Source organism: Sinocyclocheilus rhinocerous, unplaced genomic scaffold (genome assembly GCF_001515625.1).
Source record: "Sinocyclocheilus rhinocerous isolate Xijiao unplaced genomic scaffold, SAMN03320098_v1.1 scaffold7063, whole genome shotgun sequence".
NCBI lineage: Eukaryota > Metazoa > Chordata > Actinopteri > Cypriniformes > Cyprinidae > Sinocyclocheilus > Sinocyclocheilus rhinocerous.
The window spans coordinates 52,120-78,858 of NW_015629626.1; the positions used below are offsets into that span (position 1 = coordinate 52,120).

At 37.9% G+C, this 26,739-nt stretch overlaps 1 protein-coding gene across 1 annotated transcript in view; it reads left to right on the forward strand.

The window, feature by feature from the left end:
* The window catches only part of LOC107739375 (E3 ubiquitin-protein ligase SH3RF1), a 53,397-nt gene that overhangs the window by 17,585 nt on the left and 9,073 nt on the right, over nucleotides 1-26,739 (forward strand). The window contains exons 3-6 of the mRNA XM_016551474.1: nucleotides 9,920-10,195; nucleotides 10,692-10,787; nucleotides 15,638-15,955; nucleotides 25,099-25,209. Of these exons, the coding sequence (XP_016406960.1) occupies nucleotides 9,920-10,195; nucleotides 10,692-10,787; nucleotides 15,638-15,955; nucleotides 25,099-25,209 (801 nt within the window). The remainder of the gene's footprint in view (nucleotides 1-9,919; nucleotides 10,196-10,691; nucleotides 10,788-15,637; nucleotides 15,956-25,098; nucleotides 25,210-26,739) is intronic.

The window sequence follows — 26,739 nt, forward strand, 5'->3', positions numbered from 1 at the left end:
GATATATGATATCATATAGATGCAAATTATACATCATCAGTAGCTTTTTACAACCGATTGCATTCATTCCAACTGTAAAACATACCAGAGAAATGTACCCCAGACATCCTTTTCAGGCCATTTTCACACCAACTCAAAGAAACTCTGGTCTGCACAAAAAGCTTTAGTTTTAAGAGAGATTGGTGAGAGGGAAAAATAAAGAAAAGAGTGCACTCTCCGATGCTAATCTCTTTCCTTATTTTCACTCTGTCTGTCTTGCCACAAATGCATGCACACACAAACACATACGCATCTTTGCACTGTCTTTCACAGGCTTTCAAGCACAGTAGCACACCTCCATCATTATTTCTGCATTCGTAGCAGCTTCATGCTGCGGTGAAGAGAGAGTGTGTGCATAAAAACCAGAAGTGTTGTCAGCCAAGAAAGGAGAGAGATACGGAGAAGAAGAGAGAACAAGAGTGTGTGGAGATGGACAGAAACAAAAAAGAGAGAGAAAAGAGTGCTTGAGAGATGCAGAATACCCAGAGACTGTAGAAGGTAGCAGTGTAGGCTATTGTGGGCAATGTAATTGGGGTGGAGAGGCTTAGTGGTTAATGTTTGGGCTCATGAGCAAAAGGTTGTAGGTTCCAAACACGCAGACACTATCCAATACTCTTTGCAAAAAATGCATCTTTAGGAACAGTATTGTTCAAAAGGTTGGGGATTTTCAAAAGATTTTTTTTTTAATTTTAATGTTTTTGAAAGAAGTAACTTATGCTCACCAAGATTGCATTTGTTTGATCAAAAATACAGTGAGAACAGCAGTATTGTGAAATATTTAAAAGAACTGTTTTCCATTTTAATATATTTAAAAATGTAATTTATTCCTGTGATGGCAAAGCTGAATTTTCAGCATCGTTACTCCAGTCTTCAGTGTCACGCGATCCTTCAGAAATCATTCTAATATGCTGATTTGCTGCTCAAGAAACATTTCTCATTTTCAGTTGAAAACAGTTGAGCTGTGGAAACTGTAATACATGTTTTTCAGGATTCTTTGATGAATAGAAAGTAAAAAACAACATTTATTTAAAATATAAATGTTTTTTAACGAATGTATTTAGTGTCACTTTTGAACAATTTAGTGCATCCTTGCTGAATAAAAGTATACATTTTCTTAAAATAACATACATTGCTTGAAATAAAGATATTTACACACTAGAAAAGAGGCTGATGATGCATTTGATGGACAGGGATCCATACTAGGGATGTTCATTTTAACCGGTTAACCTTTAACAGACCGTGAAGAATTTTGACTGATTAATACAATCAGTTAAACGGTTTAAAAAGTAATTAATTAATTTATTTTTAGTAATTTATCAAAATATTGAAAAAGGTTTGCTGCATGGTTGAAATACGCTATGCATATAAAAAAAATCGTTTTTTAGAGAAAAAAAAAAACATAAGTCGCATTTTATTATTTCATTCAGAAATAGGCCTAATGCTGACACAAAATGTTTACAAACATTATAATAAACACTGTAATCATAGCTAGGCTATTTTAGTTCCCCTCACTCCACAACAAAGCCTTTCAATTAACAGTATTTAGAAAAGAACAAGAATTAAAAATATAAGAAGCTATAGCAATATAAACGACAAGCCAAAACGAATTAATTTAGGCTAAAACAAAACTGAAACCAACATTGCGTCTCTCATTCGAAAATGGTTTGCATAACATCATTCACGGCAGTACGGTGATAACGCTTAATGGCACAGATTTGACTACATATTTAAACTGAGCAGTGTGTTTAAAATATATTTCTCGTCTAGGCCTACTTATCTTTATATATATATAGGCCTATAGCCTAGCTTTATTATGTTTTTCTCCACTGGCAGAAGCGCTGCAGGTGCGTGATGTGATATGAAGACCATGTGAATCCTCATGTTCTGTTGTTTGCTGATTTTTGCGCATGTAAAATTAATCCCTGGGAAACAAATGTTAGTATTTTTAACGGGTCACAGACACTTATCCTTTCTAATTTAATTAAATTCTAATTTAAAATAATCTTGTCGGTTAGCGGTTAATAATTGTTTAACAAGCGTCGGTTGTCGGTTAGGAAAAATTACTGAAATGAACATCCCTAATCCATACAGTCCTTTTAAGGGTGTAAATAGAGGTGGGTTAATTGGAAATCATATGGGTAATATGGTAATTTTGATTTCTGAAAGCACTGAATCTGACCGTCTGAAATTGTCATTGGTCTGTGGATTCCTTTGAGTGCACTGCAGCAAAAGTTAAAATTGTCTCAACTTTTATGCATGATGAAGCCCTACTTTAGCAAACTTGTGTTTTTCTTCTGAGTGCTCTCTGACATAGCGCCTTCTCTTTCATAAGCACCTGCTTATGTAATCAGGTACATGAATAAAAAAAATGTGGTGAGGCTAAAAACTGAAAGTTAAATAACTTCTTGCCTGTCTGTGTGGCCTTTCTTCTCCAGTGCTGGAGATTGAGAGTTGTACACACACACAGTGAGAGGAAAAAGTGGCCACATACAAAATAGCAGCACAAATTTGCTTTATTTTCCCAGCGAGATACAAATACACAGAGTTACGCACATCATTCATGAAAACCACATGCTCCTTTCCCATAATTCCACTATAAAGCCCAGACCCCCTCCATGTTTAAGCAGTTTCTTTTTGATGACTAATCTGTAGCTTACAGAAAAGTCTTGCCTCAGCAACATCTCTGCTGTACTCCCATATGTTTAGTGTTTCACTCAATGAAAAAGACTTTTCTTCTCCTCTTAAATAGGCCTCTGGTTCTAGTTTTCGACGTTTAGCTTTACACATGCCTGCTTCATGGTTCATTTGTCCACACATTTATGCTGGGCAGCTTTGATCTCATGAAAGGACTCCAACTCCCATGAGACTTTGCACACCAGTCTATGGCAGATTAATTCAATTCAGCTGTAATGGAAGTGGTTCCAATGAGCCCCTAAAGTGTAGTCCGGTTCCCCACGGCAAGGTGAAATGCAGAGGTTTTATGGAGGTCTGTGACTGTGGAACAGGTGCGGGTTGTATTGAGGTGGATGTCTGGTGGGATGGTCACATGGCTTAAATAGACACAAGTGTACAACTGGATGACCCTAACGAAGGAAGGTGGCAAATGGAGAGGGCTGGGAAAGAGGGATCAGGAGAAAGCCATTCTGCTGATCATGGTCCAGATGCACATCTGGGGTCCAGACAGCTAGCCGCGTGTTTTCTGAGCTTTACTTTGCCTCCTGTTTTTGTGATTCTCTCTTCCTCTGTTCTGTGGTTTATTGGTGTTGGGATAATATCTCTCAGGCATTCAAGCTGTGTCATGATAAAGTGTGATGTCTGTGTGTTCGTTTACATGTGAGCTAATAAAATAAGATTAGAAGTAAATTTAAGTAATCAACCCTTTTTTTCGGCATCTTATAAAATAAAAATAACAAGGTTGTTGACAAGATTGCATTTGCGTGTGGTGTGTTTTTGTCTAAATTGATGAAAGGCAGAATAAAACTACGGAAGACTAGGAGTAGCACTTAAAAATAAAAAGGAATCAATTATCGATTTATTAATTAAAAATTGCAAATGTAAATAAAGTAAAATAAAAATAAAATTGCTTCCAAAATAAAAGTTTGTGTTTACATAATACATGTGTGTGTACTGTGTATATATGTATATATAAATACACACAAATGCATGTTTATATTTAAGAAATATATGTAATATATGTTTATATTTATAAATGTGTAAGTTATTTATTATAATAATTTATTATTTTGTTTATAAATATATTTACAAGTAGTCCAAAAATTTAAAAGTTGGTTGCTTGACTATTTTAATATTTATGATTACGTAGATTAATTGGTATTGGATAACCACCTTTTTTTTCAGTTATTTTTATTTTACTTTAACCACAGTGACCGTCTTTGTGTCATGGCCAACAACAAATTTTGATTATACAGATATTTATGGATAACTTAGTATCTCAACCCAGGATCGTTCAAGGTTCCTGGAAAAAAACGGATCTCTAGAGCACATTTACATGACCATATAGAAATATTTTACACATTATTGTTCCTTGCTCAGGGTTCCATTTTTAGGGTCAGTTTACAATGAGAACAGTTTACGATGATTTGTGCCTCAGCCCTAAATTTTTTTAGGGGGTACTTTGGTAGGTATAGTGCACATGTAGAACATCTCAACTTTGAGACTTATCTTAATGTTTTATAAAGCTGAGAAAGTGTGAGTGAGTGCAGTTTATCTTTTTTTTTAATCCCCTCACTCTGGGGTTAAGTATCTAGTTGGGACTAGTTATAGGAACCTGAAATTTTCAATAAATCACTCAAAACAAACAAACAAACAAAAAAAGTTAAAATGGCCAAGCAACCTTCACTTTACTACTTGAGATGAATTAAGTTAAGTCAAACTCTAGTTTTATCTGTCTTGTAATTGGGATTCAGCTTTTAGATATCATTATTTAAGTGTTTTCCCATTTTCCCTCTCAGAATGTGTCAAAGCAAATATTGTTTTCTAGCATCCTGCCATGAAACTTCTGTATCTCGCCACCTCCCCACCTCTCATTTCTGTGTTCTGCTGTGAGGGTGACAGAAAGAACTGTGGATCTTCTGCAGATGTTGCCATGGAAACCTTAACTACCACGTTTCACTTTTGACTGTAGGCACTGCTCATTTGCTGGATATAAAGGTCAGGGGTTGAATGTAGAAAGACAGGAAAGGAAGTACATGTATATAACCCGATTAGCTCTCTAACTGTTCTTCTTCTTTCCCTCTCTCTCTTTCTGATCTAACATAAACACTGTTCTTTCTGTTCCTCATAAAGGTCTTGCTGCAATTTGATGAGCTTTTGCTCATTGCGGTAGACAAATATCTGTTTCCACTGCCTGGCTAAACCTGATGTTTTGTTATTCAGATCTTAGCCCTGCATCAATTCCCTCCTTACCCCAGTCATAAACGCCCACTCAGCATTCTCCACACCTGATCTATCATCCTTTACAAAGAAATTATCCACTAAAGCTTCAGCAGGGAGGCCCGTTACTCTCGAGGTGAGAAGTATGAGACTTCAGCAGCAGCCGTAGGTGGGAGTCCATTTTTAGCAGAGGACACAGATGAGGGACAGGTCAGGTCATTTCCCAGTGGTCATAAATGGAGCCGTTAGCAGCCCATTTCAGTTAATATAGACGTAATGAAAACAACATGGCTGCCACACACACACACACAAACTCCTGTCAATAAATCTACGTCATCTCCCTTTGGTGAATCTGAGTGTGTTAGGATTACGAGGTAAGCACTGCTCTGTGATGGGCTTGATTGCTTGTGCCTCTTGGGAGTTGTCCTCTTTTTCCTGTCATCTCTAAGTGTGTTGGGGGATTTCTTAAGCTGAATTATTCTAGATGGGGGGGCCTGACCCACCCAAATCCTATAACCGCTCTTGTAAAAACCATCAGGGAAACTTATGATTTAGAGATGGTTGGAGATGTTTGTGGATATTAGAGGCTTAATAGTGATTGATGGCTTGTGGCTGGCAGAGCTCATTAGTATTGGATTACACATTTCTCATTAGTGGTGTATTAGGCACATCTAGCTGTCACGGATTGACAAATTATAGGAAGGTTCCACTCCGCTAAGAAACGTCAAACATAAGCCACCAGCCAAATTGTGTAATGGAATCTAAGAATCAATCCCTTGTTTATTTCATTTTTTGTTCTCAGTTTTTATTTTTACCATTGTGCCCTTGAGCAAGACATTTAACCGTGACAAGAAGAGGTGGGAATTATTTTTTGCACTTCATGATTTAAATGAGTTTTGATTCAAGATTCAATTCAACGCATCTCATTGCCTAAATACTGTACTATGACTGTTTCATCACCTGTGAACACAACACCCTGAACAGAATACAGAGTTCTGTCACTCAAATTTATTAAATGAAACGTTATTTTCAGTTTTGGCTGAATGAAAAGAATAAAAGATTAATTTCGGTCACTAAACTTAAAGGGATAGTTCACCAAAAAAATTAAATTTCTCTCATCACTTGCCCTTATTGTACTAAACCTGTATGAGTTTCTTTCTTCTGTTGAACACAAAATAATATATTTTGAAGAATGTTGGTAACCACACAGTTGCTGGTAGCCATTGACTTATTGACATAATATTTTTTTTCCATATGGAAATCAATGGCTAACAGCAACTTTTTGGTTTCCAACATTCTTCAAAATATATTCTTTTGTGTTCAACAGAAGAAAGAAACTCATGCATGTTTGGAACAACATAAGGGAGAGTAAATGACAGAATTTAAATTTTTTGTTTAACTATCCATTTAATTTCTGTAAGTGTGAACAGGTCTTTACTATAATGCAAAATTACAACTGATTTGAGAAACCGTTGCAGTCATGAGTGAATCTTTTCTTTTCCCCGAATTGTACTGTACTGTAAGGCACTGGAAAGAATCTACAAAATGACAAATTAGTTGTAATTGGCAATTAGAGAGGATGGATCAGCATGCCTGCAGTGTAGACTCTCTCTTGTTACTAGGCATTTTTAGGTATCTTGTTTACATTATAATGTAATTTGCTTCAGCACTGGGGAGCGTTTAACAACATAAAGGTGTTATTGTTTTCCCCTCCAGTAAGAGAAGTTTAGCGCAGTTACACAGCAGTGAGTAATTTCAGGCCCATTGAACGCTCAGAGCTGTCTTGCATTAGTGTCTAATATTGTGTAGTTCTGATCCAGGCTCATCCATGTCATCATCTTGTTCTTCAGATCTTCAGTGAGACAGGCTGGTGTTTGTCCCTCATGTCCCATGAAAGAGTTCTTGGACCAGAATGAGTCTTGAGATCGGAAAGCCTCAAAGGCAACAAGTGGCCTCACTTTTTTTTAATAGAACCAGTGAGGTTCATGTAATCTTAACAAACAGGCTAGCATACACACACACACACCTTCAGTGCTCTGTTTGGACTGGATAAAAGCCTGAATGCGGTTCTTTCATGTCGGTCCAGCTCAAGCGATCTTTAGCGCCCTTCATTTTCACAAGCAAGGCTTAGACCGTAAAACACACACACACACACCGGCCGTCCTAACATTCATTTGATCAAACTCTTTTTCTTTCTTTCTCCTTTTCCTTCTTGTCCTCCTCCCCTTTCTTATCCTTCCATCTTATCCCCTGCTCTTTCGTGTCTTTCCTCTTCTCTCACTCTTTCTGTCTGTTTCATGGTCTAAGCTGAGCACAGTGGGTAAATCTGCAGATCTGCTGACAGCTGCCTTTGAGAGAGGCCCACAGAATTGGCCTGGATAAAAGCCTGAATGCGGTTCTTTCATGTCGGTCCAGCTCAAGCGATCTTTAGCGCCCTTCATTTTCACAAGCAAGGCTTAGACCGGAAAACACACACACACACACACACCGGCCGTCCTAACATTCATTTGATCAAACTCTTTTTCTTTCTTTCTCCTTTTCTTTCTTGTCCTATTCTTTTTTTTTGTTTGTTTCTCATCCTCCCATCTTATCCCTTGTTCTTTAGTGTATTTCCTCTTCTCTCACTCTTTCTGTCTGTTTCATGCTCTAAGCTGAGCAAAGTGGGTAAATCTGCAGATCTGCTGACAGCTGCCTTTGAGAGAGGCCCACAGAAGGGGGGAACAAAAACAGCACAGAGGTGCACAGACGAATGGAGCTTTGATTTTTGAGTTGTTCGAGTTCGTGGACTTGGGCACAGCATTACAATACGTTACATCAAATAAAGCTGTCGGCCCAAATTACATAGAATTGTGAGCAAATACCATTTCTTAAGGTCATCTTTATTTCCTGTTTGGTTTGTTTTTAAGTTTGAGAAAGGGATGTGGTTTCTGAAAGGTCAGTTTGCCCTCTAGTTAGTTTTCTCTGTGTCTGGCTGGTCGTCTGTCCTCTCTGCGGTGAGTGCTGCTTAGTCACTTGCTGATCCTTCTCTGGGCGGAACAGTAACACATCACTCTCTCTTTCTCTTCATTTTCCCATGTTCTCTTTCTTTCATTCATCCTTTCTTCCTGCCTGCCTTTGTTTCTGCCTACTTTCCTGCCTGTTTTACTTCCTTCTGTACTTTTTCTTATGTCTGTACTTTTTCTTTATGTCTGCACTTTTTCTTGATGTCTGTACTTTCTCTTTCTTTGCAGTTTGCACTGGAAACTCCTGTCACCAAGACAAATTCCTTGTGTGTGTGTAAACACACTTGGCAATAAAGCCTTTTCTGATTTCTCATTCTGATTCTTTTCGCCTACCCACTTAATTTTTTACCTTTGTTCCCTCATTCATATCCACCCAAAAATCTGCCCACTTACATGCTATTCACTTTTTTTCCTTCCTTCCTTCCTTCCTTCCTATGCACGTACTTATCTGCCTACCTTTCTTTATCCCTAACTTCCTTCTTACCTGTCTACCTATCTGCCTACTCACCTTCTTCCTTTTTTACTTCCTTCCAGCCTGCCTATGTAACAGACTACCTGTCTACCTACCCACCCACCTACCTACCTATCTACCTAACCTCATTACTTCCTTTTTCCCTTACTTCCTCCTTGCCTACCTATCTGCCTACCCACCTTCCTTCCTTTTCTACTTCCTTGCAGCCTGCCTACATAACAAACTTCCTTCTTTTCTGTCTGTTTTCCTACCTTCCTTCCTGTCTGCCTACCTAACTGACTTTTCATACCTACCTATCTAGCCACCTTCCTTCCTTTCTTCTTTACTTCTTTTCACCTGTATCTACCTATCTGCCTACCCAGCTTCCTTCTTTATTTCCTTTTTACCTACCTACTAAATCTCTGTCTTGCCTGTCTGCCGACTCCCCTTCCTTCCTTCTTTGCTTCCTTCCTGTCTACCTACCTAGCCACCCTCCTTACTTCCTACCAACTTACCTACCTAACTACCTTCCTTCTATTCTTCCTCCCTTATTTCCTTCTTACCTACCTACCTATGAACCCACACCATTGTCCACCTGTCTTCTTTCTTTCCTTCTTTTCCAGTCTTTCATGAGGATATTCTGATTCTCTTTGTCATTGGAGTTGTGATTATCATTCTCCTCATTATGCGCAGGAGATGCATGCTACAGTGGAGGAAGCCCATAGGGCTTTATGCTGGGTGGTGGTGGGTGGGGGGTCTTTTGTACAGAGGGCCACTCTCTTGAACAGTTTGCCTGAAAAGGGCTCATTCAGTTGAGCAGGACTGTTTCTGCTGCCTCCTCCCTCTCTCTGGCTGTGGATCATTGTCAGGCCTGAAAGGAGCTTTGACCAGTTCCAGACGACTGGTTCTGCACCATAAAACTCCACACACATTGATAAATGGGCTTGCCCCACAACGTTGTGAATCCATTGGCATATCCAAGGGCATTTTGAGATTGTCAGACAAGGAGGCAGTCAGTAAGTTAAGCAACACAGACGGTGCAAGACAGACAGAAAAAGCAGCCCGGCACAGTCAAACAGAGAGATAAGCCTACAAGGTCAGGCTGAAAGACAAGCCAGACAGACTGATCACTCATATGCAGCACAAAAGCTAGCATTGAGCTTATGTGATAGTGTTCTCTACTGTATAGCTGAGCGAAGACTTGTATATATATGGTTGTTTGTTTCTTTTCATACTGCAGATGTCCATGTTATGGATAGTATGTGATAGGCTCCAAAGATAGCAGTGTATAGGTTTTAAAAAACCTTGCAGCAAAGGGTTTATTATAGAATCTCTGCCTTCACTTTGTACTTAACACACTCCTCCACTCCACACATGGTCACACTCTGTGAAAGCTGGCTGTGGTTGTCACGGTCACCCTTCGCCTGTTCTATGAGTTTGAAAAATGAATGTGCTTTTGAGTGCTGATCTTGCATTATCCATGAATCCAAGTTACTTTGGAAACCCTGAACTCCCATTTTTCTCTTTACTGCAGGGAGTTCCTCAGCTACCCTGTGCCAAGGCCTTATACAACTATGATGGCAAAGAACCCGGAGATCTCAAGTTCAGCAAGGGTGACATCATCATCCTGCGCCGGCAGGTGGATGAAAACTGGTACCATGGAGAGATGGGCGGAGTCCATGGATTCTTCCCCACCAACTTTGTCCAGGTCATCAAACCTCTCCCACAGCCACCCCCTCAATGTAAGGCCCTGTATGACTTTGAGCTGAAAGACAAGGAGGCTGACAAGGACTGCTTGCCATTTTCAAAGGTGCTGGACATCTACTCACTGTACTGACTTCAACCTTTATCTTTACTCTCTCATTCACATACACCGTCTCCCATCCACAAGTTCAAAAACAAATGGTAACACGTTACCATAAGTTAATGCATTGGGTGTCGTAAACTAACAATTAACATTTTTGCAGCCTTTTTTTAGATTCACCCCATGGTCACTATTCTTACTTTGCATGGAAAATAATTTCCCTTTTGTATGTTCCACTAAAAATGAGCATAATATAGGTTTGGAAAGACGTGAGGGTGAATACTTTTGGGGTGAGCTGTTGGAGAAGCAAAAACATTTTCTGCTGCTTGCACCATAAGTGTTGATCCCCTTGAGTCATTTGTTTTTTGGATAGATTTTTATTTAAAAAAACAAATGCCTGGCTTTCATTGATGCCTTCGAGTTTTTTTTTACTTTTTAACAACTTGCTGTGAGGGCTTCTGGCTGAATAACAAGGAACCTATTTTTTTCTGTCTGCCCTCAGGATGATATTCTTACTGTGATTCGTCGTGTGGATGAGAACTGGGCGGAAGGCATGCTGGGAGATAAGATTGGCATCTTCCCCATATCTTATGTTGAGGTGAGTCATATCAGTGCATTTAAAATTGTTCCCTGATGTTTTCATGTTTAATGTTTTATATTTAGATTTGTACTCTTCAACTTTTGTCTTGGAAACCTTCAAAATATTCTCCACCCTTTTCAGAGTTTACTCTCAAAAGTATCCTTTGTTGCCATTTTTGTTGTTGTCATGTCCTGTTCATCTGGCCAGTCTTTTATGGGGGTAGAATTGTTGCATTATTCCAAATAAATAGATTATGATCCACAAATAAATGTAAAGAGATTTACAAAAAATTCAACATATTGACAAAAACAATTTCAGAGTTTCACAAACATTAAAATTCACAAATAAATAAAATGAGATTTAAAAAAAAAAAAACATATTCACAAATACATGGTCACAAACACAACTTTGCCTGCCATTTATTTGTGAATCGCGTCCTGTACATTTGTAGATCGCTGCACGCATTTGTGGATCGCTCGCTGTGCATTTGTGGATTTTGAAACATTTCTAGTGTCAAGACGCTGACAATCCACAAATGTATGGACTCCACCCACCGTCTACTCAAGCCAATCAGATAACAGCTGTAAGATCCACACACTTGGCCCAAAGAAGGTATCCAGTGGTGGATGAAGGTCACTTGCGTGTTCGGTCTTTTCAGCGCGCAGAGTTATTCAATTTAGGTTTAACTCAATCTGACTCCATTTTATTATCTCATCGAATTTAGGTTGAAATCATAATATGCATTGGCTCAAATAGGAAATACAAGGGCCATAAAAATTGAGACAGTAAAATATGTTTAAAATTGATTTTAGTTGGATCATTAGACTGTGTATCAAGCCAAGCCACAGTATATTTTACATGCCTTTGAAAATGCCAGAGAAACAGCACTTTAAATCAGGGCTATGGGAACAATGCTATACTGGATACAAACGCGTTATGGAAGCATCATTCAGGATGGAAAGAAAAGCATCAATAAGTAACTGACTAATAAATTACTGGATTCAACCTCATGATAAACATGCAAGTTTGTTTAATAGGTTAAATTGCTGTCACACAACAGCCAACATAACAGCGTTTTTCTGTGAAGCAGTTTGGATGATATGGATATGGATATGAGCAGCTATGTGAATAACGATGTATAGCATTATAAATAATATTTTCAAACATTAATTAAAAGTATTACAAAGTTATTGCCATTGTTTGGGAAGGAAAAAATATAGGTGGGTTATTTTTTTAAATGCGTTGCAGGTGTGTTGAAAATAAATGGATATAAATGTGAGGCAAGAGATATTTATTAGTTAAAACACTTGATCACGCAAAAAATATTTTATATGAATCAGACTTACTAGTTTTGGTTGTAAAAGTTACTTAACAGCATCCAAAGTAGGTTTTTATTTACATTGTCCACTTGCAAAACTCCAGTACTACATGCTGCAGTGATGCTGAGACAGGTACCCAGATGGTCATTTTGGCCCATAATTGATATTATACGTGTTATTATGCCCTATATATTTGTTACCGCGATTGTGCTTTAAAAGGCTAAATAAGCCATGCCATGTCTTACAGCGTGTCTCTGCTCGCTGCTTCATCGTGTCACGCCTCGTCCAGAGTAGACAGCATCGCAGTAGATTTCTATTTGCTTTGGACATGTCGTGAGGGTATTACTGATGATGTTCGGGATCTGTGACTGGTCATAAATTGTGTATAATCCTGAGTTTATCCTCATTCACTGATCCTGATGGAAATATAAAGAAGCCTTACACTCCAACAATCTTTTGGAAACCGGTTTTATTTAGCCACACAAACAGCACTTCAGCTCAATTTGAATGAAATGTCCGTAGAATGCAGTTCCTTACAGGGGTGCAAAATGAATCTGCTCCCGTCTTGATTGTAAAGCAAAACGTGATTGGTTAATAGCGAGAACGTGCTATGATTGGTCAGCGAAGTGTGGCTGTTATCTGATTGGCTTGAGTAGACGGTGGGTGGAGTCCACGCATTTGTGGATTGGTGTGCGTCTTGATGCTAGAAATGTCTCAAAATCCACAAATGCACGCAGCGATCTACAAATGCGCAGGACGCGATTCACAAATAAATGCCAGGCAAAGTTGTGTTTGTAGAATAAAAAGATATTTGTGAATATATTTTTTATTTGCAAGTCTCATTTTTTTTATTTGTGGATCTCATTCTATTTATTTTGTGAATATGTTTGGTTTTTGTTAATCGCTTTGCATTTATTTGTGGATCATAATCTATTTATTTGGAATAATGCAACAATTCTACCCCCATAGTCTTTCACCCCCGACCATTTCTTTGTTTCCGCTCTTGTTGAAACACACATCTCTTTAAGCATTCAGATCTCTGAGATCCTTCAAATTGTTGCTAATTATTTGAGCTGTATTAAACCCTCATCAGCATTTTCATTTTTCTGACGCAGATCTCAAAACACGAACAGCCTTGTCTTTAAACACTGCTCTCTTGAATCACTTAACCTCAAACAAGCATAGGCACAATTATCATGGCCAAATTCACATGTTGCAGCAGCTTACATCTCACAACACCTCATGTCCCTCCTCCCATAAACATAGGCAAAAACCTTTATGAACCCTGGCAGAGCCAGCCACGTGTCTAACCTGTGAGAAAAAATAACCATCAAAAGACATTCAAAAATAGCTTCTGTCAGAATGGTGCTGCTTGAATAGCATCTCTCTCACGCAGATTGAGAGAATGATGGAAGAGAGGGGTGGAGGCTTTGAGCTTACACAAAAGCCCTGGCAATTTTCTCTAAACCAGACTTTTTCTAAGTGAATGCTTTTGAGAAAGTAATCTCTGATACCGGTGACATCAAAAGTGACATTCACTCAGGTGCTTGGAAGAGAGTAACGGGGGAGAAAAGGTTTTTTTGTTCCCATGTCACTTTCTGCCACCATAAATTAATATGTTTTCAAAGAGTGACTTGGAAATGGAATCAGGCACGTGTCTCTCTTAGTGGCTGTCATCTATGTAAGGGGGGATAATCAACGGCTAGCCGTGCATTAAAGGATTTTAATGCACGACATGGAGGCAAAGAACCACGCCTCCGCGAAGTGCATTAAAATCCTTTAATGCATGGCTAGCCGTTGATTATCCCGCTTATTCCATGGTCATTTGCCAAGTTATAGACAAGTTAAAACTTGTATTGCTCTTTGCAGCACAATATTTGACCGAATGGGTAAAAATGACAGTTATTTCCGACAGCTACGGCTCATTAGCGCTAGCATTCTGCCTGCTTCAAATCAGACACAGAGATGAAATAGTGCAGTAAGACCACATTTATTTGAATGAATTATAGCATGTATTTCAATTAATTATCGATCGATCGAGAGAGAGAGAGATGACAGTTGTGTGTCAGTTACCTGCTTGCTGCGTCTGCACGTCTCTCTCTGTACTAAACAATTACTTCAAAAACAGCGATTTTATCACCTCGTTGCTGGGGAATATAATGTAGCGATCTAATATGTATCTTTTATTTTAGTAATAAAAATCGCAGTGGAAGCGTTGACAACAAGTTTATGTGCAGCACAATCTGCGATTTCCGACCTCTCTCTCTCTCGCTCTCTCTGTGTGTGTGTGTGTGCCAGCGAATGATGTGTGTTGGTTAGTGTGCATCAATTAAAGCAGCGCATTAATATAGAACGGTGATTAAACTGACTTGGAACTACCTGTGCATTAAACGGTTTTACTGCATACCTGCCAGCCAATCAGAATCCAGTATTCAGACAGACCATGGAATAAGCACTATTTAATGTCTGCCTGAGTTTGCAAGGGTAACACTGACATATGTTGAGCTGATCTTGAAGTTTTATTACATTTTATTACCGTTGTTCATGTTAGGTGAATCATATGAAGTTACCGCTTGTTTTCATTCTAGGATTTGCTGTAGCTTAAGGTCTAGTATTGTTTGCTGTACTAGTCAAAAGTTTGAGGACACCTGATTCTTCATAAGAAACCAAACATTTGACTCAAATGATTTTTTTTAGCATGATGTCTAATTTTCTTGCCAATGTACGCATTTCGTTGTTTAATTTATTAATATTTTCACAAATAATATTACGTATGAATAAATGAATCCATTCAAAGACTGCACTTCACTTCACGTCACTTCACTTCACTTCACTTCACCTAAGCACTCTACAGATGTATTCAGTATCTATAGCAGCATTTAATCAGTCTTCATCGTGACCTAGATCAGTGCGTGTTTAGGTGAAGTCTGTGTAGGGTTTTTCATGTGATCGGCTGCTCTCATTTGTGTAGAAAGTGAGGCGGTTGCTCGGGGTGATGGGTGTTGCTCTGTTATTAGCTGGAGACTCTCTGTTCATCTGCCTTTGATTTCAGTTTCACATGAAATCAGACATGGCCTGCAGTCCCATCACACCCACCGCCCCACATACTGTACACTGAGTCTTTGAACTCTTCCGTCACTTTTTACTCATCTCTTCTTGCTTGACACTTTTTTTCCCTGTTGTAGACGGTGAATGTAGCCACATTTAGATTATGCAGATCCAATACTCTCTCATTAAGTCAACTAAATGGCTATTATGTACAGTATGTCTTTTTTCTCTTTTCAGTTTGTTGATTAAAGATTCATTACTTTCTCTGTGTACTCCTTCTTTTTTTATTCTCTACAAGTACATCACTCCATGTTAGATTACATTTAAAGAAAGTGTGAGAAATGTGGCCTAGCAGTTAATTCACATGCATATTGAGTGCTCATATGGGCTTTGTGGGTTCAAATCTGGTTCGCAACATTTCCCAAAGTCCAAAATTAGATACAATAATGATAATATGTGCTGTGAAGTATTATTTCCGTTCACACTCTCTTCTACTTTCAGTTTAACAGTGCAGCACGACAACTTATAGAACTGGACAAGTCATCTGAAGGTGGAGGAGACTCCAGTGAAGGACCGTCCTCCTCTTCCTCGGGCCCCCAGGCCAACGGCTCCCAGAAAGCCACTGGGGAGAAGAAAAACAGTAAGAAGCGTCACTCCTTCACCTCTCTGACTATGTCCCATAAGCCCTGCCTGGCCCCTCCACCCCAGAGACACTCCATGGAGATCAGTGGCCCGGTTCTGATCAGCTCCTCCAACCCTACAGCAGCGGCCCAGATCGGAGAGCTCAGCGGAGGCCTGTCCTCCAGCGCACCTTCACAGGTGAGAGATGATGAATGTATTGACACTCATGCAGCATATCAGAGCACCATATAGCCTTGTGATGGATAGAGAGATTTGGTGATGGGGAAATGGGTTATGGATGTTATGGAAGAAAGGAGAGGAAGATGATGATTATTTCAGCATGATGGTGGCTGACCTCTAAATGTTCTGTTCCTCATCCACTTTTTCTCTCTGCATGTTATATATAGATTAGTACTCATACTGAGTGGTGGTAAGGACATCATTTCTCACTGAGGATGAGCTTCTCAGCTGTGCCCATGGTTACACAGCCTGATAAGTTCACATGCACTCACACACACACTCCCAGTACAGCAGAATCTGCACAGATGTATTTAAAGATAGACTGAAGAAAGAAGAAAGTTTGGCTCAAATCTGACTCCCTCTAATGCCTTAATTTGCCTTAGAGACATCTTGAAGTCTAGTCTCAAAACATATGTGACATGAACACCTAAAACAAGTCTTTCTCATATACTTGGAGAAGTTTGTCTTGATAGGCTAATGTGAATGCTGTTCAAATTTACCCATTTACCCATTCTTTTTTAGGTGCCATTATTGATAGTATGCCTGGTTATGGTATGGTTAGTATGATTTATTTCAGGAAAAAAAAAAAAAATTCATTGTAGGGCTGGGCAATGTAGCTGAAAATTATTTTTTTTATATTTTTAACCATTTTGATAATATTCTATACATTTTCTCAGTCTCAATTCTCCATCTCTTACTCTCAATATTCTATAAATGTCGTTATATACACTACCGTACTAAGTTTGCGGTCAGTATGAGTTTTTCATGTCTTTGGAATTAGTCTCGTATGCTCACCAGTGCTGCTTTAATTTGATCAAAAGATACAGTAACTGTACAAAAATACATTATACTGCTGTTCTGTATAATGTTTTTTGCAGAAACCATGATACATTTTTTTTTTTCAAAATTCTTTGAATAGAAAGTTTAAAATAACAGCATTTAAGATAGATACTACAACTTTTAACTCAATTTAATGTGTCCTTTCTTAATAAAAGTTTTTATTTCTTTAAAATAAAACAGAATTTTCAACTGTAGTGTATGTATTTGCTCTGACATGGTTTAAAAGGGTGAGTTTTATTTATTTTGTTCTTTGTGCCCTTATTCAGAGAAACCATCATTTCAACAAATGTTTATTTTTAAGAACTAAACCAGAAAAATTCAGTGTCTTGCCCCCCCCTTACTATAGTGTGACTGTCGCAGTTGCTTGATCTTGACTTATTCAAATTAAATTAGTGTAGTGACAGAGAGAGGCTGTATGCTGATTGATGAAACGGTAACAGGTTGTGATTTCGAAACACTTTGAGTCACAGAGAAATTTGTTGTGCTTTTCAAAAAGATATGTGCCCTTTTTATGTTGCTTTAGTAAGAGCACTTCAACTGACAATAATTGTTGAGTGACAGTGAAAAATGGCAGGAATGAGGGAATGTGCAACAGTAGTTAAATCACAAATGGTGGAATTTGTCAAACAGCTACAAATGATATCTTGAAGGGAAAGAAAAGCGAGCATCGTGTCAGACATCCTGCCCACACTCCAGAGCTCTGATGCTTGTCCACACCAGCTTACTGTTCTCTCCTGTTCTGTCAGCAGTTACTCTCTCTCATTCCACACAGTCCAACATGCTGTCCGAGCGTTTGAGACCACTGATGCGTGACAGCGCTCCACCACATCAGACACTCCCCCAGCACTCGCTCACAGAGGTTACTGCAGCAACCCTGGAATGACAGTCACTCATGACAGGCAGCTGTTCCACTGGTTGCCGAGCAATGCGGTCTCTAAGGAGATGGTAGACAGACATGTCATTTCATGTGGATGTTCTGCTGTGGAGGCGGGCTCTAAGAAACTTCCAGGAATGTGACTTTTCCCCCTCTACTTTACACTCGCTTTAATTTGTTTTGTTTTTATAATTTTCATCTGATTTAAAGATGTTTTTGGAGTCATTGAGTGTCAGGTTGTTCTGCTAAGGTTGAAATTAAAAAACTGAATAAAACTGTAAAAATACTAACTACTAAACTACTAAAACCAGGGCCGCTGCTGGCTAAATGGGTGCCCTAAGCAGGATTGTATTGTTGTGCTACCCCTCCCTCAAATATTATGGAAGTAAAAAAACAAAACAAAAAAACGAGAGAAAAAAAAAACACCTACTGTAGGGGTCAAAATAGAAATTTTATAAAATATAAAAGTAAATAAATGAATAATTTGTATTATTTACAAATTACAATTGTAGCTCAGACAGTTACCTATGGCTATGACTTTATTAATACAGTTGTCTGATTGATTTTATAGTCTCAAGCATTCAGAAATCAAGCAAAAGAAAATTAAGTAAGTTTACTACCATAAAACCATGGTTAATTTTTGTAAGGGTTGTGATGGCCACATGTTTTTTGTTGAAGAAATTATAGAGGCTGTGTCATATAGCAAAAAGGTGGCCAAAAATTAAAGATTGAATTAATAAAGAAGTGGATATTTGAATTATGTTTGGTCGATAGCCTATTAAACAAGGATTTGATTGTCCTGTAAGTGTAGCAGCAGCAATTACCAGGCCTTTGGCTCCCTTTGCAGGCATTTGTAATAACATGTAATGTACATAAATTGTTTATTTTGTATTAACCTACATTATGTTTTTTAACAGTGTTATTCGATGAAACCATGTTAAAACCATGGCTAATTTTCGTAAGGGAACATGGAAACTCAGAGAGAATATTAGATGCGTTGGTGGGGGTGAAATTATTTCCGACATTAAAACATGTTATTAACGTCAACAGCCAAAAAAGTTTCACAGGATTATGAATGTGCCTGAAAGTGGTGCACAGGCTTCGTTTTCACTTTTTTTTTTTTTCTTCTCTCGGCACGGATTGCTGATGTCTTTTCACGGGCATAGTTGTCCATCAATGATCATTTGCATTCAGCCGCAAACATGAGGTGCGAGCGGTCGCAGGTGTGGATGCGGGAATGGCGCATCACGTTTTTTATTTATTGTGCCCCCCTGGGAGTTGGTGCCCTACGCAAAAACTAATACTTATCACTTAAAATGTGAAAGCTAGTCAGATCCATGGCCTAGCATATTCCATGTTTGGCTTTGATGCCTTTGTGGTAAATTAAGTCTTATCTGGCATTAGTACAATAGCAAAGCCTAGACAGGGTGTGCAGAAAAGTGGCAGTATAGACATTTATAATCTAAGAAAGTTCTATTTCAAATAAATGGTATTCTTTTAAGTTTTTTATTCATCAAAGAATCCTGAAAAAATTATCACTGTTTCAACAAAAACAATTTTCAACATTGATAAAAAAAAAAATGTTTCTTGAGCACCAAATCAGCATATTAGACCTGGGAGTTGGTGCCCTACGCAAACTGCGTACTCTGCGTATAGGGAGCGGCGATACTGACTAAAACTAATACTTATCACTTAAAATGTGAAATCTAGTCAGATCCATGGCCTAGCATATTCCATGTTTGGCTTTGATGCCTTTGTGGTAAATTAAGTCTTATCTGGCATTAGTACAATAGCAAAGCCTAGACAGGGTGTGCAGAAAAGTGGCAGTATAGACATTTATAATCTAAGAAAGTTCTATTTCAAATAAATGGTATTCTTTTAAGTTTTTTATTCATCAAAGAATCCTGAAAAAATTATCACTGTTTCAACAAAAACTATTTTCAACATTGATAAAAAAAAAAATGTTTCTTGAGCACCAAATCAGCATATTAGAATGATTTCTAATAAAATCTAATAAAATAGAAAATAATTGTTTTTTAATCAAATAAATCCAGCCTTGGTGAGCATAAGATACTTAGTTTATATGTTTTGTTTTGTACATAAATGGTAAAGTTTGTGACAGTATACAAACACGAGAAGTATTTCTAAGAGGCCTTGCGCCCCTAGTTGCTGTGACCTGAAACTGTCGGAGAACCAACTTGAAGTGGAAGAAATTCTCTAATTGTTGAACCGAAATCTCCTCACTTCTCATGTCTGTATTAGACTTTCTTTGCAGGTAAATTTGATAGTATAAGAAGCACACTGATAACTGGAAAATGTTTCTCCCTGATGTTAGTCCCATTAATGTCATCACCTGCCCAAGAACCTCTCTGGAGTCCTCTTCTGTGGGACAAAACACTGAACACACAACAGAAGACACATTATACCTCTGTCGTCTTAGTTTCGGCCTAAGTTAGTTTGTATCCTCTTGGATCCATTTTCGTGTTCATAAAGGAGCGGTTGAGACGGGGTGTTGTGAAAGCTGACCCCGATTCAGTGTTTTATGAGAGTCAATACTTGGTGCTGCAGATGGAATGAGGAAGCATGTGTGGTGGCTTTAGCGAGCATGAATTAACGCTTTAAGAACGTGAGACAGTTCCTCAAGCAACAGAATTCGTCATCATGTGTTAATATGAAACCAGCACAGTGTTTTGTAATCACACCTAGCGAGTATATTTACACAAGACACCAGTCCATTTCCAGCATGTGTACCCAGAATATTTATCATCTGCACTCTGTTTACGAGTCTATAATTGGACTCTTTTTTTTTTTTTTTTTTCCCCCAATTTTTTTATGCATCATACTTGCCGTCTTCTTTTTTTCACCAGTAATGTTGTCAGGCAACCAAACAAGAGCAAAACACAATGACAGTTGATCTGTTGTTTTTGTCATCTAGTACTATGAATATAGGCACCTCTCTCTCTCTCTCCCTCTCTCATTCTTGCTCCCTTTTTGTTCCTCTCTTGCATGCCCACGTTTTCTCTCTCACACTCTTTTTAACATTCCTATCTAGGCGTTTTAGCGCTAATAATTATCCAGAACTCATAAAAGCCTATTTGAGCCTGTAAAGTGATCCCCCTCCTATGTGGCAGCAGTTATGCCCTTTTATGAGAGTGATGTATCGATTTTCACGATTTTTGTGACACATTTAGAATATATGAACCACAGACTTATTGCTTTCTCATATATTTCTGGTTTGAGGGAAAGAAAAACACAATGACAGTTGATCTGTTGTTTTTGTCATCTAGTACTATGAATATAGGCACCTCTCTCTCTCTCTCTCTCTCTCTCTCTCTCTCTCCCTCTCTCATTCTTGCTCCCTTTTTGTTCCTCTCTTGCATGCCCACGTTTTCTCTCTCACACTCTTTTTAACATTCCTATCTAGGCGTTTTAGCGCTAATAATTATCCAGAACTCATAAAAGCCTATTTGAGCCTGTAAAGTGATCCCCCTCCTATGTGGCAGCAGTTATGCCCTTTTATGAGAGTGATGTATCGATTTTCACGATTTTTGTGACACATTTAGAATATATGAACCACAGACTTATTGCTTTCTCATATATTTCTGGTTTGAGGGAAAGAGGCCATTTGGAAGGATGAGGATGTTTGAAGTGATGAAAGAGAGTAAGAAGCATAGGCGCCTTTTACATTCGCTTTTTGCCATGGCTGATTTTGTCCCAACTGCTTTATGAAACACAGCAGGGATACGTCTCTAATTACCGAACAGGAGTTTTCATTTCGTTAGTGTGTGTTTTAATGTTTTGCTGAGTGGTCATTGCGGTTGTCATTAGTGGCAGAAAATGACAGCAGCAATGTTCACTTCAGCCCACAGCTTTCAGACATGGCCTCCAAGTTTCTATCTTAAAGGGGTCATATGATGCTGCTAAAAAGAACATTATTTTGTGTATTTGGTGTAATGAAATGTGTTTATGCGGTTTAAAGTTAAAAAAACACATTATTTTCCACATACTGTACATTATTGTTTCTCCTCTATGCCCTGCCTTTTTGAAACGCGTCGATTTTTACAAAACAAGGAAAAATTGAAATCGCATCATATGACCCCTTTAAAAAACAAAATCACAGAACAAAATGCAAATATGTTCCTGTTATTGATATAGATCTTAAAGCTGCAACTTTTATGTAATAAATAGTATTAGTAAAAATTTGAATGTCACCCTTGACATTGACAAATGCACCACAGTTTGATGAGACAAAATCCCAGGACTGACAGTGGCAGATGTAGGAATGAAGTTATCAAATTAATTTTTTATTTTTTTGCACATTTCAGTTATGAATTGAACATGAAAAATTGTACAAATACTACATACCTGATGTTCAGATTTCAGGGGTTGAATTACAATACGGTGCTACTATGAAAAAAGTATTTGGCAAAGGAAATGTGCATGATTTCAGCATTGTGGAAATGGAGGCCTGTACGCAGCTGTGATTATCATCCAGCTGTTGGCTTATTTTATCCAATCCAGCAATCGCTGATGTGATTCTCACCTGCAGGAAGTGGTGTGTCAACAAGAATAACAGTATTTATGAGAGTTTGTGTGCCCTCCAGTTTGTTCATATCCCACACATTGACTCACTCAGTATTTTGTACAATCAAACCTGTAGGGTGCGACTTGAGAGGAGGTGATGTACCCTGAAGCTGAGCGGGCCTGTGGCAGGGAGATATGCTGCTTGCAAAGACACACACACACACACAGATTCATGTGTATTTCAACACACACCTCCAGCACTTACTCTTTTTGAGATTTCTGTGGAGAAAACATTCAGCTTTAGCTCCCAGGTTAACATGCTCATGGAGAACAAAATACTGTTTAAACATTTGGCACAAAAGAGACAAAAACACTTTCTGCTAAAGTTAGTTCTGAGAAATGCATAATTTGTTGATTTGATATTTGTATGTATAGCAGTTGTCATTACATTTTCACATGTATTAAGTATCTTAAAGTTGGCATGAAGTGAAAATTTATCCTATTTTCTAAATACGTTATTGATCTTATTGTGAACAATTTATCCATGTTTTTTTTTTTTTTTTTTGACCTTGTAATTTTTAATCATAACTCAATCTTCCAGTGAAATGTCTCTCTGGTGATGTATGACAAAGTTCTTCAATCGTTTGGATAGAAATGTTAGATAAAACCAAGTATCAAGTCCCTCCTGGATGGATAGAACCAAATCCCTGATCTACATTTTTTTTAACTTTTTCGATAATCTGTTTCACTCGGTTATATGTGACAGTACGGGAAAAAAAGATCTGTCACTATTTTAATATCATTGCAACTTTAAGTGTCTTAGTACTCTTTGCATATGCAGACACAACAGTCCCTCTTTCTTTATGTAGCGTGAAGAGCTATGTCAGTTCTTACAGATTGTAAATGGTTTGGCCTTTTTTCATGCCCATTTCATTACCGGTAATGAATTTAGCAGACTAAGCCTGTTGTTTGGGCTTATTGGCTTGGGGAAGTTCCGGTCATGAAGTGAGAAGTACAGATCTAAATCTGGACCTGAGGTGAAAAGCATTGAAAAAAGTCATGCCATTAATGACAAATGCTACACCAGGACAGTTATACAATATGCAGAAGAGTTGAATTTCCCTCAGGCACAGAGAGAAGGAGAGAACAGGAAATTGAATCGAACTTAAAAGTAAATTACGGATGCTATCATTTCTGTATAATTATGTCCATGTCTATTTTCTGATGACGACTATTTTGAGCTCCTCTCTAGATACTATTAGAAGTAAGGTAGAAGTAAGGAGTTTTTCATTCTTTTTTGTGGAATGTCTGTCTGAAGACTCTTGTGTCTGATTTGCTGTAGCACAGATGAAGTGTTTTCACTCAAAAAGAGCACATGATTCGCTCAGGACCTGATCCAGATATTGAATGTCACAACACAGAACATTTCTGCAGCACATCCCTTTGAACCTACAAATCTGTTTGATTCTGGCTTGTTTGTAGTGTCTCTCAGAGGTTCGGTTTATCCTGAAAGTGTGTGTTTATTTCTGTGGTTTCTGTACGAAGCCCTGTGATCCCAACATCTGAGGGCCTAATATAACGTACACCAGATACACCACCCACACTCGTGATTGCTCTAGGTGGTCTATCCATGTGCTAATAATGTTTTCTGACAAAGTCTAGGCATAAAGCTCAAGTTTTTATTCCTGATTTATGACCTCTTGTTAGTCATAAAGGAAAACTAAAATAGCTAGAGACTCTGTGGCAGTTGCACAGGTGGAGGGATGCAACCTGAAGGGTGCCATCTTTGTTTTATGGGTATTTGGTTACGGAAACATGCCATGTGATTGATCACTGACCAAAGACAGCAGACAGGGAGAAATACAAGTTAATGTCACACTTTTAAGAGTCTGCTATATGAAATGATTAAGTATATTATTTGTTTTGCTGACAGTTGACTCTTATGAGTCAGACGGGATGGGATTTTAAGGAGTTTTTTTACGTATTGTTATAATAACAATTTAACACAAGAAATGCAATTTACGGTCTATTTCAGTTTTCAGTTGTGTTGATTACACTACCCTTCAAAAGTTTGGGGTTGGTAAGATTTTTTTCCCTCTTATGCTTATGCTTAGCAAGGCTGACACCAACCATTTTAACAGCTGTTTAACATCTGTTAAGTAAATAGCAATAGCATCCAGTGGTAACACTTTAGAATAGGGAACACTTATTCATTGTTAACTACGACTTTTCATAAATTCCTAATTTGCTGCTTATTAATAGTTAGTAAGGTAGTTGTTAAGTTTAGGTATTGGGTAGGATTAGGGATGTAGAATAAGGTCATGTAGAATAAGGCATTAATATATGCTTAATTAGTACTAATAAATGGTTAATATTCTAGTAATATGCATGCTAATAAGCAACTAGTTAAGACACCCTAAAATAAAGTGTTACCCAACCAGTCATTAATCAGTTTGTTCACTCATGTACTCCCAGCTGACCAGAATAAAAGTTATTTTGATACTTAAGTATCTAGGCTAAGTTTACCAAAGGCAAGTTCTCATTGGTCATGGCGTTTTAAGGCCGTCAATGTTGTCCTTTTGCTGAATTGATTTCAGGCATGAACAACAAATGTAGGTTGACATGTAGCTCTAAAGTTGTCTTGTTCCATTAAAGTTTATTTGTCTAAACAGAAGTCATTGGGTGCACATAAGTGTATGGCTATCTGCCCAAATTTCTCTCGGTTGTATGCCTTTCTGTGTCATCCCTTAAGCAGAATTTCACTGTCTCATAACGTGCTTCCATTTGCCAGATGATATAGGAGTGGGAATGGCTCAGGAAAGGTTGATTAACTTGTCATTTCTTCTTATTTGTCTTCTCTTAGGTTCACATTTGCACAACAGGACTCATTGTTACTCCTCCACCAAGCAGTCCTGTCACCACGGCAACAGTTTTCACATTTCCTCCAGAAACCAGCTATGCCTCTATTCCAGTGGTGAGTCTGACAAAGTCCTTAAATTGACTTAGTATGTCAAAAATCTTCATCATCCTGTCCAGTTTATTCAAATGACATTCTTCTAACCTGTGTATATATATATATATATATATATATATATATATATATAAACACTCTGTCTGTACAAAATCACACCCAATAGACCTAGATTGTAGCTTAGCTTTGCCTTTGTCCAGCATGTATACACCTTAATTGTATATAATGCTGCTTAATTGGACCATGTTAGAGTCATAAACTGTAGTTCTAGTTTGACCTAACTGACCTCTTTTGATCACCATCTTTTGTCAAGACTATTCCTAATCAACCTCAAATGCTTCTGAAGGTTTTCATCAGTTCAGCCCAGAGCACAAGTGCCACTTGGCGACCAAAATATGGTCCCTTATAACCGTTCTATTGTTTTATAACAGTATATAAACACCCTGTCTGTACAACAGTACACAAACGCAACGCTATTTCTCAGAACTATGTGAAATGTCAGCCAGGCCATTTTGAGAATTTCTGATTTGACTGATAACCAGTGAATGAACATATTCATTAAGCTCCTTCTTGGGTCAGGATGAATCAAGTTTTAGCCCTATATAATTTCAATGGTTCATGTCTACCAGACACATTCAGAGGACAAATTCCTTAATGAGCGTTTACACAAGATGTGTTCTTGTGTTCAAAAGCAGAATGAAACACCGGATGCAGGGGTCTTGACTATATACTGGTATTGACGATAACCATTGTTTTATTTTTATTTATTTATTTTTTGAGTGTGAAAACACAAAATAAACAATGTTAAAGAAGAATTTTTGTAGATATTGCAATAATTCTTTTTGCCACAATATTGTGGCAGCCCTAGTCTTGACACTTTTATCTAATCATTTTCTTAAGTTAACTAAATGCATTGTCTTAAAAACGCAATGTTTTGGTCCGTATTTTGAGGCGGTAGATTTTTGTAACTAAATGACTTTTGATTTTAAATAAGTTTTGATGCCTGTAGTGGCAATGATTTAAAGGAAATGAATATAGAAGCAACTTCTCAACGGGTTTTTTTTTTTTTTTTTTGGTGCTGACAATAACAATGATTTTTAGCACAGTAATTCCCAGTATGCTGTCAGCTAAAAACTTTCTCTTAAGAAGTTTTTTTTTTTTTTTAATCACCTCCTCTAAAGCACAGCAAAACATTATTAAAGCTGAGTGCTCAATTGTGAATGCAACGTGAACTCCTTGGGTAAGCATATTACCTCAGTTTGAGCATCTGTGTACACAATGTTCAAAACTTTTGGATGTTTTTGAAAAGAAGTGTCTTATCCTCAAAAAGGATGCATTTATTTGATGAAAAAAAGTAAAAGAGTTATATTGGTGAATATTATCACAATTAAAAATAACTTTTTCCCTTTTTTAATATATATTTTAACATGTAATTTATTCCTGTGATGGCAAAGCTACATTTTCAGCAGCCATGAAAGTGTCCATTTCCAGTGTCACGAGAAAAAAAATTTTGTACAAAAAAAAAAAAAAAAA